The 16,996-nt window shown below is 36.4% G+C and overlaps 1 protein-coding gene and 1 long non-coding RNA gene across 2 annotated transcripts; one reads left to right on the forward strand and one right to left on the reverse strand.

Annotated features, from left to right (window-relative positions):
• Nucleotides 1-8,899: 8,899 nt before the first annotated feature.
• LOC146915701 (uncharacterized) lies at nt 8,900-9,256 on the reverse strand. Its single transcript, XM_085721416.1, has one exon. It carries the CDS (start codon nt 9,254-9,256, stop codon nt 8,900-8,902), a length of 357 nt encoding a protein of 118 aa, XP_085577542.1.
• Nucleotides 9,257-14,931: 5,675 nt separating this feature from the next.
• Nucleotides 14,932-16,632, forward strand: LOC146915702 (uncharacterized). Its single transcript, XR_015013419.1, has 3 exons — nt 14,932-15,081; nt 16,184-16,282; nt 16,396-16,632. It is a non-coding gene; the product is annotated as an uncharacterized LOC146915702 (long non-coding RNA).
• The last annotated feature ends 364 nt before the right edge of the window (nt 16,633-16,996 follow it).

Here is a 16,996-nt window from a genome sequence, read left to right on the forward strand (position 1 = left end):
TCTCCTTTCGTGATATCATGCTTAACTTTGAATGTGGATTCTTCCCTTCTTAACTGATATACATTACTGCATAACATAAACCATAGTAGATCCTTGACCCACTTGATGTTAACTTGTTCCTCTTCTTCAGGAATACTAAACTCAAATCTTCAAAATATCTTACTCGGATATTACTCAAGTGTTACCATCTTTTCCAAATATCGGTCGTCATACTTGTTTCTTCGATCAATACTCGGATATTACTCACATGTTGGCTTAAACCAATATTCTAATCCGTTAGTGCGAGGGAATTTTCCACATTCCTGTCCACCTCTTGTTTACTATCTTCTTGAATTATTCTCAAGATCTTCCATGTTGCAATCACGTCACAACTTTACACTTACCATTGCTTGTAAGATTAAAACTCACAATAAACTTATCGTATATTTATAATACTTTACTCGGGGATAAATCTTACGTTCTTGCTATTTGGGTTCCCCTCTTGATATATACATATCATACTTGAACTTGTTTCCGAGTAATCTCAAATTCCCATAGTAGACTCATCTTGAACTTAAATATACATTCCTCAAACATCTAACCTTGTACCTCAGTATTCTCGCCTACTATATTTCGCTTAATCATTCCTATTCTTGCTCGTTAATTTTTCTTTCTAAGAAAACTTCATAAACTAGCACACGGGTCATTGACGTTGATGATTTCCCACTATAAATATATGTATAAATACTAAATCTAGGCCCCAGTTGTTACTCTAAAATCATAGACCGAGTTGATAACACATATGTGTCATCAAATCTTGGTTCTAGTGAGTTTAGCCCACTCAACGCGAGTTGTAACAACCGGTACCTACAATACTTCATTTTAATTTTAAAACAAAAACATGCCAACTTCAATCACCCATATGCGTGCATCTTTCTAAACTCAGGTAAACTTTATGAATCAACATCATAACGAGTCTTAGCAAGTCAATTAAGCAAAACATAGGTTTGAGAGATACTCATAGCTCCACATAATCCGAGAACCTTGTGATTTCACGTAACTCTTCACCACTTTAACTTCTTTTCTTCATGTCTTCATATTTGTGACATTTAATTAAATTACCGAAACTCCTAAACCCTTGGTCTAAACTCCTTCTTGACTCTTGACCCATTGACTTCCAAAGTTACCTTACACCGTATCGATTTCGTTAATGATTGCCCATGCCTTTTCCTTTCAAAACCCTAGGATGTGATATGCATTCGTCACTTGTTGTCATAAAAGGTTTTCGTCGCATAAAAGATTATTGTGGAGACAACCCCCAATAGGTAATGTAAACCCTAGAGACGAATCGACAGTTTTCAGAAAAACTGAAAATTTCGCCCCCAAGCTCGCTATTGGTGAGCCTCTTCAACTCAAATTTTCCGAAAAACATTTTTCGTATGAAAATTCCTATTTCTAAAGTAACTTAATGCACATCATTCTTTCCTAACATTGTAAAATATTCTATAACATATTCATGGCAAGCACCAACCTAATCCTATACAATTCTCGGCACGTTGGAAATTAATGCCTCATTCCTGATAACGTAAAACTTTCACTTGAATCCTTAACTTCTTCCACTATAAGTAGCTTGCTTCTCTACGTTGCCGCTTAACGTAACTACCCGAACACTAGAATCTTGTCTATAGCTTCAATCACATACACTATTTCTGAGAGCCTACTAACTCCGTCAACACACGCCGACTTCCCTCTATCTTGTAGCCTTGCGTTTACTTTTCAGAATACAACCCCTTTCTATATAATAAACCCATTCCAACAACGACTCTTATCGAAACTTCATATCATACTCAGATATTCCCAAACTTTATACTTACGGGTATACATAGTATTACTAGCATCTTATCCAACGATATCGAAACATCCCTGCTTAACATTGCCTTACAATCCCGGAGGATTCATACTTCTACTTGCTTAATTCACCGACCACCTACTGGCACGATCAACTTCTTACTAATACTCATTCCGAGTTCTTGCTTCTGAGTTCACACATTCCAGTGCATCTTTATCACATTCTTCGTTCCTCCATGGTCTTATTCAGCTCTCAGGCATCCGTTCTAATCGTCGAATGCTAAATTGAGTTCATCAGGCTCAACTAACAACAACAACTAGAACATTTACCCGGAACCCAATGGCCCCACTACCTTAGTTGTAACTTAATGACCCAAGGCACGATCTGAATCGACCTGCTCTGATACCAAATGTAACACCCATACTAAACGTATCTAGAAAGTTTAGCATGTGCGTTAGTTTAGTATTGGATACATTAAATTTTTACAACAATAAAACTTCGAATGAATATGTTATACAACCAAAATGCATTCGTACAATATTTATACAACTCAACTTTTCTAAAAGATATTAAATGCTTCCTTGCATATCCTTAACATCCTATGGCGGGTACGAACGATCACTTGCTGAAACATCCATTCGGCTACTAGCTTGCTAATCCAACCTGTTTATCTGAAACAAATAAGGATTGGGATGAGACATAATGTCTCAGTGAGTTCCACCTAATCCTAGGCTATAGGTAACCTCGGGGGAAACCTACGGTCACCACGTGTCTACAATACAACCTGCCGGTTGATTATACATGTGTGGTCATGTTTTTCTAGACGGTAGTGCATGCTAGACCCATCATAGGTGCTTCTTAACTTGTTATTGGCTTCTTTTCTTATATGTGTCATGGCAGTCAAGGGGAAACTAATACCGCAATGCCAAGATACGCTCTACGTATCGAGGCCTAATCATAACATAAACATGACACGATTCTAAAGCGGATGATTGGGGGAAACCTAAGTTCGTCATCGGCATATCTTTACTTGCTTCTACTTGCTTGAATACGTTGTATCTAACAAGATATCATATCTTATCACTAATGGTGATTCTTTCTATCTTATTACTTCTTGACGATCAACGTCAAAGCTCTACTTGTTCATGACGATCTACGTCAAGGCTCTATGACAAAACATATAAATGTTTAATAAATATGCATAGTAAGATTCATCATTATGTTAGCGTTTAACAAACAAACATATCTGAGTTCATTTTACGGATTAGTCCCGGGTGGAGTTACCCCGGAAGTTAATCCCTTACTACCGGTGAAAGTCCTGGCTAAGGCACACCGGACTCCTTCAGTGACGTACGGCTCCCTTACGGCTTAATCGTTCCCCTCGGAGAACCCCTTGAATCCATCCTTGGAAGGATTACAAGAGACACGGCACCTACTCTTGCTTACTCAGTGACATGCGGGTCCCTTACGGCTTACCCCGTTCCCCTTGGAGAACCCCATTGTATCCAACCTTGGTAGGAATACAAGAGATATGGCACCTACATCTTTAAAATTCTTAGTCTTATGCATGTATGAAGGTTAAACGTATTCATACTATCTCTTTTACGTCGGATCCTTAAACAATCCCACTAGAGGTAAACTATATGCTTGCTTAACTTACTTTGTGAATAGATATCTAATCGATTCACGTTTTGCCATACTCGTATGGCACTCTAGCTCTTATGCGAAATGATATTCAATATCAATTTGCGTCTTATCAAGCATATCACTAATGCATAGCATTCTATTTCTTTGCTAACTATTCTAGTTCTCGACAAGCTATGTCAAGGCTCTATAATCTTTCCCTTGCTTAATAAATAACTTGCTACCCCAATTCATATCGTATCATGTTATTCTCTCGTGTACCAAACATCACTAAGCTTGTTAAATACTTGCTTCATTCTTGAGAAAACTCTTTTAAAAGATCATCTTATAGGACCTTGGTTTGAGGGGTTTACTTTTATAAAAGATTGTGCAAAGAAATCCGCTCGAAAGATGCCAAAACCTGCCTGAAGCGAGCAAACCATGTGCGACCACATAGTCTGCTCGCTGTGGCGAGTTGGGGGCGAGCAGGACCCCTAGTTCGGCTGTCTAGCTCGCCTAGCGAGCTATCTGCTCCCTGTGGCGAGTTATGACAGTCCAACACTTGTAAAAATGGTGTTTTCTGCTCAAAAACTTGAAAACCAAGTGTCCCTAAGCATATTTGAACATATTTGATCATAGAATACTTGTAAAACACTCATATGAGAAGTATTAACATGTATAGTAAGCATGGAAAGAAAAGGGGCAACTAAACTCATACATAAATCCAAGAATTTCATAGTTTTCATACTTTCCATACAAGACATAAACATAATCCCAAAGGGTAGGAAAACTATCTATGGAACTCACCTAGTCATGATGTGAACTTGATTCCCAAGCTTCCAAGCCCAAGCAACCAAAACCCTAGCTTGATTCACTTGCATTCTTAGCTTATGCCATTCCAATCTTCATACTCTTTTTTGCAAACCAAGACACTTGATCTTGTTGAGACCTTAACATGTACAAGCTCAAGCTTCGAACATAACCTTCACTCAACCCCAATCAAACCCTAACTTCTTGAATCCATTCTTGAGAAGAGAAGTAGAGAAACCAATCTTAACCCAAGCTTCCTCAAGCTTAAGAGACCACAAGGGAACATAGTTTAAAAGCTTACCATGATAGGATGAAATTTTAGGAAAGATTGGTGGAGAAGAAGAGAGGATGGCGTGAGAGAAGAGAAGAGAAGTGAGAAGGAGGAGAAATCTTGCCAACCTAGAGAGAGAAAGGATAAGGGAAAATGAGATATTTTTAACCAAAATCATATAAATATCCTTTTTCGTGAAATTACAATTATGCCCTTGCCTCAATCGTGTTAAATCCAACACTGATACTTTATCCGTCAAACTTTCTTATCGAAATATTTACCCTCTGGTACAATCGACTGGTAATATTCCGATACTGACAGGTGGGATATTACAGGCATTGTTAATGAATTTTTTTGGCAGGTTAAAATAACATGAGTGTAAGTGATAAGAATGGTAATTGGTGACCAACTATGTCGAGGAATGGACAAAACTTGATTCATGAACCCAAGCTATCATATTTCTTCCTTAATGAATTTATAATAACTACGATAACAGAGAAATAATATAACACCTTTGTTGATTAGATAGCTACAAGTAACTTGAACTATCTTGCTAATATAGCAGAAATAAGTTCCAATATTGAGAAGGTTTCAGAAAAACTTAAAACTTGATGACACAATGTATATTCCAAAATCATAATCTTTTTTAGGAAAAAAACAAAACTGTGTTACACATTATTTTTACACCACTAACGGGTATAAGCTACCTAATTGATGTTTTATTGTGTGCTTTACACTTGAAATATTTCTTTGTTCTCAACCGCGTGTCTAGATTTTTAAGATAATAATCTTTTAGCTGGCTTGATTACATAATGTTAATATAAGTTACCTGCATAGACTTCTTTGATAAAATGATTTTTCTAAAAATCCTAAACAAACACTTAAAAATTAAAAAAAAAGAGTCATTTTTTTAAGAAAAATAATAGATTTTTTTTTTTTTGAAAAAAACTTAAACAGACGGAACCCTTGTTGCATTTGAATGTCACCTTGTGTATTACGGATAAAAAGCTGCTGCTCACTTTTAGTTTCACCTTGAGTTCCTATTGAAAACATTTTTTTTTTATCAAAGCAATGAAAATAAAATACAAACCAGGATTAAGGCCTGAACCTGTCTACACAAAAGAGAGAAAGGAAGCCAAATGATAGAGTAGCCTTCCATGAAAAGCAAAGGGCTGCACATACCCCTAAAGAATTCTAATCAGATATAGCATCTATTATGCAGAATATATGAGTGTCAAACCTTCCTAATCCTCTAATCACAATATTTGGGATTGCTTTTGATAATACCCTTTTTGGAACGAGTTTGTATGTGCTCACTACTTGTGCTTATTGGTGAAAACATAGTATAAGGATCACTTAATCATTTGGGAAGATTACTTAATCATTTGGGATATGTATAATTTAGACTTTGTTGGTGATTAGGGTGTCATTTATGCCCCTAGTATAAGGATCGCTTTGTTGTTGATGTTCAAGGAAGGAATACAAACTGAGAGTTTGACTTTCTTATCCAATGCTAGCAGCTCCACCAATTACCGTGCCCTCATTGCCAATTCTTTTCTATGAATTTTATATAAGGGAAAGAATCACATAAACTAATGTTTCTTTAATTTCTAGAATATATTTATTGATCTTGTAGTCATACATGCACTCCGTTAAAGAATAGTTGTTTCTTTAAAGTTTGATATGCAACTTGAAAAATAACATTTAGCTCTGCCAAATCTCAATGTCTTCTTGTCATCTATCCTATTAAAACTATGTCAATAATAGACATGGATGTATGCGTAGGTTTCTTGTCTTCAAATAACTTTTTAACGTGATTATTAAACAAAGTTGTCAAACTCATGAATCTATATGCACTCAAACAGGATCCCTAGACTCAACTTGTAAACTCACAAGTATATGGAAAATTAAAAATGACTTTAAAAAACCCTGTAAATTTCACATATGTTTACACAAACACACATAATGTTGATATAAACACCCAATATTAGAGAAAAGATAATTGCAATCTTAATCAGATCACACACAAATATGTTTATGGACTGATCGTCATTCTTTTTGAAAGAATTTATTGAAAATCTTTAACAACCTTCAATCGGCAATCACATGAACATACTTAATAAATAGAAAAAACATACTAAAGGGAAGAAAGGGAATGTCGTTGGTGGAAACGAACACTGATTACATGAAAACAAACAGAGCAACAAAAATTACATGAACAATGACAACAAACATAGCAACGATTATAAGATTCACAAAGGACAAAGCAACAACTAATGAATAGCGAGTCTATGCGGGTTTGTACAAGTTTAAACAAATATAACATAAAAATGATTCTATGTGCGATTACACTCATTTTTGTCTTCTAAACTCGTAAAAATTTACTCACGAGTTTGACAACCATGATTGATATTGCATGAGATAAACCTATGAACTACATGTACAAATAAAATGTGTAAATGCTTGGAAACAATGGAATTTATGCACAAATTTCGTTTGTCAAAAACAAATGTATGAACTCTTGGTGGGGTCAAAATTAGGCATATAAAAAAACATGTACCTAAGGGTAAAATACAAAAATAAAAAATTATTATTATTATTTTATTTAAAATTAATTAATTTTTATGACCACATCATTAGATACACGTGTAGAACTTTTGGACAGTTTCGTGTTTTTGCGAAAATAGTACAGTTTGACCGTCTTGCAAACGGTGTTGAGAAGTTGAAGGAGAGGGTGTCTCGGTGGATGGAGTGGGGAAGATATTGGGGGGATGGATGACTAATGAGGGAGAAAAAATTTGTCGGGGTCATGATGGAGTGGGCGAGGGAAAAAAAATTGTGAGTATGGGGAAGAAAGTGTTAGAGCCTGTGTTTGGGGTCTGCGCTGCAATATCATGACCAAGAAGACGAACACGATGAATTGTTCACTCAAATTTCAAAGCGTGTGTGGGACACACTAACCTTTAGGTTAGATTCTCCCCCACCAGTTATTCCAAATGGATGCAAAGGGTTATACCAGTGAATCCTCTTCAGGATACGATGGAATCCTTAACGTGACTTGCACATTCACACCAAACGTATCAACAATGGTAGTTTACAGAATAAAGTTATGTCGATTTCTATCGTGCACTTGAGAAAGGAAATAATGATTTAGTATGATTTTGGGCAGAATTTAGACTCACAAGAATGTGATGTTCCATTTTTTTCGTTATATCTTTCTGTCTCCAAAGCGTCTCTATTTATAGAGAAACTTATGTCCTTTGGAGAAGGGAAACAACCCTTTGAAAGATTTTATTCATGGATGGTTACATTAATTGTAAATCATTGCACATTAGTTGATGTCACGGGAGATCTCGTGTGGCAAAAGCAGGTACCCCCTGAATGTCTCAATTCTTGCATGGAGATTGCAGCGAGATAGGTTGCCAACAAAAACTAATCTTTTAAGGCGTGGCATAATTTAACCCGCGGCGATAAGGTGTGTGGCTGGGTGTGAGTTTGACAAATCTGCACCTTATTTGTTTCTGCATTGCGATATCTTTGGTTCTTTATGACAGCATATCAGTACTTGGATTGAAGTTTCAGGAGTTGACCCTTATAATATTCATGATCATTTCATTCAGTTTACTAACTCCATAGGAACTTGGAGGACTCCAAATTGAACACGTTGATACACTATCTCTTCACGTCACTTTCCATGATCACAAACTAAAATGAAAGAGGATTTTCTAATCTATGAAGGAATTCTATAGGAAACTAATCACAGTCCCTAGTCCTAGGTAGAATATATTATAAATTATGACAATCATGATGAGTTAGAGAACTTATGAGACCCCTGAAGAGGTTCGAGACAATTGGTGAGATATATCAAATAAGACATGAAAATTTACGATGACAAATTTTTCGTTACCTCCGTCCCCATATATAAGATTCTTTTGTCAAAATCACAAGAATTAAAAAAGTTGATATTTGTATTAAATTTGTTTGTAATCACTATTAAATCAGTTCAAAACAGTCCAGTTCCATTCGAAACAATTTAGTTCAGTTCGTTAACTGAAATTCAATTTCGTTTGTTTTTATTTTTTATTTTTTTCAATTGTATCAATAATAATAGTTCGGTTTAGTTCAAAACAGTTCAGTTCAGTTTGAAATAGTTCAATTCTGTTCGAAATGCAAACAGTTCGGTTCAGTTCAGTTATTTTAAATTTAGCAAACAGTTCAGTTTAGTTCGGTTTAATTTTCATCCTGAACTGAACCATACCTACCTTATGCATAATCAATGCTCTTAGTACACTAATTATCATTCTCCTTATTTAAAACAATGAGTGAGTCCCCTTTTATTTTTTTTTATTTTTTTGAGGGAAAATAACTTATATCATTTCATTTAAAATTACATCAGTAATACATGTTGGAATTTCATCAAAGATGTGGAAGCTAGGTAATAATGTGGCTGCCTTAGCTAACTCATGAGCAACCTCATTTGCTTGCCTCCTAATAAACTCGACATGAGAGTTTGTTAAAAAGGTATTACAAAACTGGATACTTTTATCCATAATGGATCCAAATTCGGTGTTATCTCCTTTGCCTTTGTTAAAATAATCAGCTACTGTTTTCGAATCCACCTCAAAATCAACATTTGTGAGCTGAAGTTCATTGATCCACCGAATTGCATGATAAAGTCCCAAAGCTTCTCCAATGTCAACTGGACATAGTGGTGAAAACCACATGGTCTTGGAACGAACGTGGTTTCCTTCTTAATTGCGAATACACATGCCTATGCCTACTTTATTACCGGATGTGGAGAAAGAGGCATCGACATTGCATTTGAGTCTACCACTCCTTGGTTTCCTCCATCAGGTACTACCTTGCCTATTGTCCGTATTCTGACCATCCTGAGATTGAGGACCTGTGCTTGTAGGTGAGTGAACCTGACCTAAGAGACCCTGCTTTTGAATATAATGTCTGGTGCATTATCAAACTGATTCAAGGATGGTGCAATCAAATGCCAGACATTTGCAGCGTTCCAAGCATCTATGGCAGTCGTGCAATGAAACAATATGTGATAGCTATCCTCATGTGGATCATCACACTTAACACAAGCTGATGGACAATTAACTCCTCTACTTATCAACCTTACCCTTGTAGGGAAGCATTCTCTACACACTTTCCACACTAAATTCTTCACTCTTGGGGGTACTTTCAATCTCCATATACCACTCCAATATCCTGGTTTCCGCATATGAGCATTGTTTGCAATGTCTTCAATACATATACGGTAGGCACTTTTAACCGAGTAAAAGCCATTTTTCTCGGCCTTCCAAATCAAACCATCGGTATGCACTTGTGGATATAAAGAAATATTCAAAATACTTTGAGCTGTTTCAGCTAAAAATAATTGCCTTATTAGTTGTTCATTCCAGACTTTAGTACTTTGATCAATCAAATGCCCCACAGAGTAATTTTGAAGGTCCATGGCACCAGGGCCAACAAGAGGGATACTCAATCCTGTCTCTATCCAAGGCTCACCAATAACAGGAATATTAAATCTAGAACCAATTTTCCAACGAGCACCTTGCCTGACAACCACCTTCGCGCTATGGATACTGCGCCACACAAAACTTGGGTTATGCCCCAATTTCGAATTCAAGTAGTTGTTGTTTGGTAATACTTGGATTTGAAGAGTCGTGAAACTAAACTATCTGAATCAGTTTGTAGCTTCCAACCCTGTTTTCCAAGCATTGCAGCATTAAAGGCTGCCAGATCTTTGAAGCCCATACCTCAATGGTTTTTGTGCACTGATAACTTTTCCCAGGACAACCAATGCAGACCTTTGTTGCTTGCACCTCCATGTCCCCACCAGAATGCATTCATCATCTTTTCAATTTCGTCCAATAATGTATTTGGTAGTCTGAAGATACTCATAACATATGAAGGAATAGCTTGAAGGATAGACTTGATCATGACCTCCCTCCCTGCTTTGGATAAACACTTGCTGCTCCAACTGCTTATCCTTTGCCACACTCTATCCTTGATAAAACTAAACGTTGCTTTTTTGTTACGCCCCACCATAGATGGTAGTCCAAGATACTTTTCGGTGCCTAAAACCGCACGCACCCCTAATATGTTTGTGATAACCTGTTGGAGTGGTTGCTCAACATTCTTGCTATAAAATATTTCTGATTTGGGGAGACTAATCGCTTGCCCTGAAGCTTCCTATACTTCAATAAGATTTGCTTCATCACATTTGCCTGGTTCTCATCTGCTTTGAAGAACAAAAAGCAGTCATCGGCGAAGAGTAAATGAGAGACTACTGGAGCAGAGTTGCAAATTCGAATCCCTTGGAGTTCTCCTCGTGATTCAGCATTTCTGATTAGAGCTGACAAACCTTCATCACAAAGAATAAACAAATATGGCGACAAAGTATCACCCTGCCGTAATCCTCTCCCTGGGATGATAGGACCTACCATGTCCTTGTTCACAATAACTGAATAATCAACTGTCTCAACACACATCATAATCCAGCTAATCCACTTATCAGAGAAACCCATCTTATGCATCACATCTTTAAGGTAGGACCAATCTATCCTATCATAAGCTTTACTTATGTCCAGCTTTAGTGCCACACTTTTGTCCTTTCCTCGTGGTTTAGTCTTCATGTAATGTACCACTTCTATTGCCAGCAGTGCATTGTCCGAAATAGATCTACCCGGTACGAAAGCAGACTGTGTATCTGCAATACACTTATGCAGAATCAATTTTAGACGGTTGGCTAAGACTTTAGACAGTAACTTGTACAACACATTACAGAGTGCTATTGGCCTCCAATCTTTCATAGATCTCTGATCTGAACCTTTTGGTATCAAGGCTATGTTTGTGGAATTTAGAGACGGCAGAAATTGACCTTCATTAAGCCACTGACAATATTCATGGAAGATATCATCACTACACGTGTTCCAAAAATGTTGATAAAATCCTGGATTAAAACCATCTGGTCCCGGACATTTGTCAGGGTGCATAGAAAACATCGCTTCTTTCAATTCTTTAATACAAAGAGGGGCTGTCAGTTGCTCGTTATCCTCTGTACTAATGACCTGACTTAACAAATTGACGACCGAATTACGAGAGCTCTCATTTTCCTGAAATAATTCGTCAAAGTAATATTTTGCAATTGAGCGCATTCCCACCTCATCAGAAATACGCACACCATCATCATTTTCCAGCGCTAAAATCTTATTAACTTTTTTACTAGATGTTGCTGCAGCATGAAAAAACTTTGTATTCAAATCCCCATCACGATACCAATGCGTTTTGGCCCTTTGCCTCCAATACATATCATCTTGGATGAGTAAATGATCAAGTTTCTTCCTCAAGGTCTCAAAATGAAGTTCATCTTGAATTCCTCCAACACCTCGACTCCGGTTCAACTCCTTTCGACACACTTCAATGTCTATACGAAGTTTGTTGCAATGAGATTTACTCCATTGAGAATGATCTTCCGCACAGGCTGACAACTTATGAATGACATCTGAGCCACTATTACTCTGCAAGCTATCTTTAACAACCTCATTCACTCCTTCTTCTATTCTCCATGCATTCTCAAACTTGAAAGTTTTTTTAATTCGAGTAGGGTGCACCACTGGTATTCTTTCAAATAAAATTGGAAAATGATCAGAAGAAGGGGCAACAAGATTCTCCAATCTGAGATGTGGAAACAATTGCATCCAAGCTTCATTAGCTAGCGCTCGATCTAACTTTTCCTCCATGGCTCGAGGGGTACCTAAACTTTTGAACCAAGTGTACGGGTAACCCTCCATATGAATATCAATGAGACCAGCTTCCTGAATAGCTTGTCAAAAGCCACGAATAAGCCAATTTGGCCTAATTGTACGATCTTTTTTCTCTTGGGCATGCAAAATATCGTTGAAATCACCGAAAATGCACCATGGGAGATTGATATTCCTGACAAGACTTCGAATAAAATTCCATGATTCCCTTCTTCTCCCACTTTCTGGATATCCATAAAACCCTGTGAGAATCCAAGGGCCATTGTTACCCTCTTCAATTCTTGCACTAATATGGTTAGACGAATAGTTGACAATATTGCAATTAATCGTTTTTCGCCAAAACAAAGTGATGCCTCCACCTCTTCATATCCTATCTGGAGCAAAACAATAATCAAAACCCAATAAATAACGAAATTCCTCGATTTTATTAGTGTGGATCAACGTCTCACTTAGAAAAAGGATTTTGGGATTGTTGTACCGTACAAGGAATTTGATTTTTGGAACTACACTCGGGCTTCCCAGGCCCCGACAGTTCCAACTGACGAGACGCATTTTTCCCGACAGGCCTGGTGACCAGGACCCGTCAATATATCATTACCCTTAAAAATGGGATTATTTCTAAGAACAATTACATCATTATTATTTCTAGCTCTTTCTACTTGCATATCCTCCTTTCCTTGATCACCTTCTTTAGCAATATCAGTTCTGGGCCTCTTTTTAGGCCCTTCTTTGAGCTCCTCATGCTGCCCACCAGTTCTGTTGGCCCCACGTGCACTAGCCAAAAAGGAACTAGGCTGCACAGGGATGCGTGCCAGTGTAAACTTGCGTTGCTTGTTATTTGGTTGGATGTGAGCTGCTGCTTTATCCTTCCTGACTGGCTTGGCTCTGCTTGGCTGCACATTTTTATCTTTATTGGTGGTAGAGTCAAAGAGAGCACGATAATCCACAGCCTTAAAAACAGGGGACATCACTGTTGATTGCACATTAATTACATTTTGTCTGTTCTCCACTGTTTGCACCTGTAAAAGAGCTTTACTCACCTTAAAAGCAACATTATTCTCTGCTGACTTATTGCCAAAAAGCTGTCGAAAATCAAGTGCTGACATTTTCTTTTTATCATTAAGCAATACTGGCTGCAATAAAGGCTGACCGTGTGGGGCCCTTGTCTGCTGAAAATTATTGTGTAAGACAAGCTGTCCTTGCTTTCCTGCCCTTGTCTGTACAAGCTGCCCCCTCCATTTCCTTGATCACGTGGGACCGGTTTGTCCCCCTCCTTTCCTTGTACATGTGGGACCATGCTTCCCCCTTCCCTTCCTTCTTTCCACGTGACTTCATTCTTGCCACCATGTGACACTTTATTGTTTTCTCCCACCATTAAACTTTGTGGGCTCAACCTAGCTTCTTGTGCTTCTTTTTCAATCAGTGCCCAATATGCTTCTGCACCCCGGCCATATTTGAACAAGAATCTATCCCTCTCTGTCATACATTCTACCAACGCTTGATTAATTTGATCCGACTTTGTAAGGTTCGGAGCAAAAACATCGTTCTTATTTTTGACCCGCTCATTTTCAGACCCATTAGTGTTAACTTCTGTAGGGTCAATCTGAGTCCACCACCTTACTAAACCTGCTCTGTCAGACCTTTGACATTCTGTGAATTTATAGAAAGTTAATGCCCTTGTCTCCAAACTAATATCAACTTTAACACGCCCATAAATGCTATGCATGGACTTTCTGCAACCGTCATTTGAATTTGAATGACTACCTTGATTAACATTAAATGTTGTCCCCTCATCTCGTCTGCTGCCGGAATTCTTTCCCCGACCACCAACCAGCCATTTGCTTGCCGGTTTGTCACCGCCGACGGCCTTATTTTCAGCATGCAAATAAGGACCCCACTTCTTTCCACTGCTGGAAGCATTAGCCTCGTATTTGTGATTGCAAAAATTTTCAGTTTGGCCAATTAAACCACAAATGAAACAAAACTTACCAAGATGTTCATACTTGAACACAAGCCTTATATCTTCTCCACCTTCTCTTTCGATCACAAGGTCCTGCTTCAAGGATTCTTCAAGCCCAATCTCCACTCTGACCCGCATGTATCTCCTCCATGGACCATAGTTATTTTCCTCGTCATATCTGACCATTTTTCCTATGTGACTCCCGACCAGCGCTCCGACCCTTGCATCCATGAAGCCGAATGGGAGCTGATGAACTTGCACCCAAATTTTTGTTGAGTTCATTGGAACGACAATAGGATCTTCTCCGACCATAACTTTCTTCAATATTATCATATTATTATCCAGTACCCACGAACTGCCTGCAAGAATTATGTCCCTTTTATTTGTCAAGCTCATAATATTTATGAGTAAAAAAGAGAAAGAAAAAAAAAACTCATTGATTTAGTCAAACTACTACCCTTATCAGCACAAAAAAAAAAAAAAAAAAAGTACTTCCCCTATTAACGTGTGCAGTTACGCTTAAAAATAGGTAGTTTATGGACACCTTATGGCTTATACCTGTAACCTTCTCCTCATAATATTTCCCTTAAATTCGAAGAAGGAAGCCTTGATGCATTAATCTTATTATTACTCTCATAGAGATTTTGTTTCGGTAATCTCCGATCTCAAATCACAAATGATATATTTTCTTTTCTTTTGATTTTGATAATTTCATTTTTTGCTAACTTCATTTTCTCTCTTTGTTCATAAAATGCAGATGAATTCGATTGTTTCAAATGTTAAAAGCTTTCAGGAGAACCATGCTTAGGTATTTTCAAAGCACAAATTTTATGTGTTTTGTATTCTAGATTAGGTTCAAGTTTAAGTCTCTAATATTTTTTTTTCTTGGTTTGAAATTAGTTTCTTCATATATATTATACAATGATTGCATTGGGTGACCAAATTTTCCATCCGGTTATATGGAGAAACCACATCTAAATCCAAAACCAAATCAAATAACCGCATATTTACACATAAAAACTAACCAAATTATTATAAAATGGTAGGTCATCCCCTTTTATAAATCCATATCAAGTTTTCTGTGTTGGATGTCCATATCCAATAATATTTTTTTCTTACCATACCATGTTCATGATTCTTCACTTCTGTTTGTGTTTCCTCGACTAAGTTTCGAAATCAGAAATTGCAAATGATAAAATTGTTGTTTTTAAGGACTTTAATCCATATGCTTTTAGGTGTTTTTAATTCATCATTTTCTAATTCATAACCATGCTTCAAACCTTTGAATCCGATAAATTTCTGTATCAATTTTAAAATTTGTAACTGATTTAGAATTTTATTTAGTAAAATATTAAATTTCAATGTTCTCTCAAAGATTTCATTATTAAGTATCAATATCATGATTAACTTTGTTTTTTTGTACATCCTCAATTTCTTCAGTTATCAAAATGATCAATTTGAACCTTGCAACTGTAGTCATGACTAAGTTGTTCTTGTGGAGCACATTCTGACCTTTAAGAATTATTTATTTATTAAACTTGTTTTTAAAGCAAAAAATGTTTTTTTTTAATTTGTTGTTTTCCTTTTTTATTAAAAATTTATATTGTTTCTAAAATTTGGTCTTATAAACTGGTTTTAAAAAGAGAAATAACTAGTTTTTAAACCAATACATAGCCGACTTTAATCTAGATTTTGAAAAAATCCCGATATTTTTTATAAATCAAACCATATCCATTTATAAACCACAAAAATGGTTTAGAACTTTTTTTAATCCAGATACTTTTTTTAAATCAACCATATCCATTTATTTATTTAAATAGTGAGTTTGAGGGTTTAAAACTTTTTATTACAAATAGTTGGTAGCTTATTTCTCCTCTTATTTTTCTTTTTGCGGTGTTTTCTTTGGCTAGGTGAATTTTTCTTTGATATAAATGTAGATGGATTGGAGGTTTATGATGTTATAATGGTTTAAGGAGAAGCATGCCACATTTTTTCTAATTGCTTATGAGGTATTTTTAACGTGCTTTGTGTGTTTTATATATTATCATGTTATCTCCGTAAAATTTTACCACTTGTTAAACCTTTGCACATTTCTTTGGTGATACATTATTGTTATGCTTAGGTGCTTGGAAGAGGCTACTGATCATTGTGGTACATTCTACAGATACTTGATAACACAGCCATGGTATCGGATCCTTCCTTTGAAACTTTGTTTTGAAATATATATATTAATTTTCTATTTTAATGGTTGTTTAGTTTTCCATTTTATGGGGTTGAGTAAGTGTATCCTCTCCTATAAAAGAAGCTCCCTTGTCATTGAAATAACATACTCTCAAATTATAGAGTAACTTCTACATGACATCAATTTCTATGATTTTAAGGGCCTTGCTTCTACATATAACCATCGGTTGTTACTAAGGTTTCTTTGGTGGTGAAATCTTTGTCCAAGAAAATATGGTTTATCATCTTTATTGATGATCATATTAAACTTTTTTGGGTGTATTTAATAAAGAAAAATCATAGGTATGACAAATTGACAACAATTTTATTAAATTGTTGTAGACTCAATTTAATTCAACCATACAAATTTCTAGAACTAACAATGGAACTTAATATTGGGAATTCTTTTTAAGGAAAATGGAATTGTTCATCAAAGTACATATGTTTATCACTCCAAACCAAATGGAATTGCATAAAGGAAAAATAAGCACATTGATTAAATG

Source organism: Medicago sativa, chromosome 6, assembly GCF_051527215.1.
Source record: "Medicago sativa cultivar Bolivia chromosome 6, Bolivia_mono, whole genome shotgun sequence".
NCBI classification, from domain to species: domain Eukaryota; kingdom Viridiplantae; phylum Streptophyta; class Magnoliopsida; order Fabales; family Fabaceae; genus Medicago; species Medicago sativa.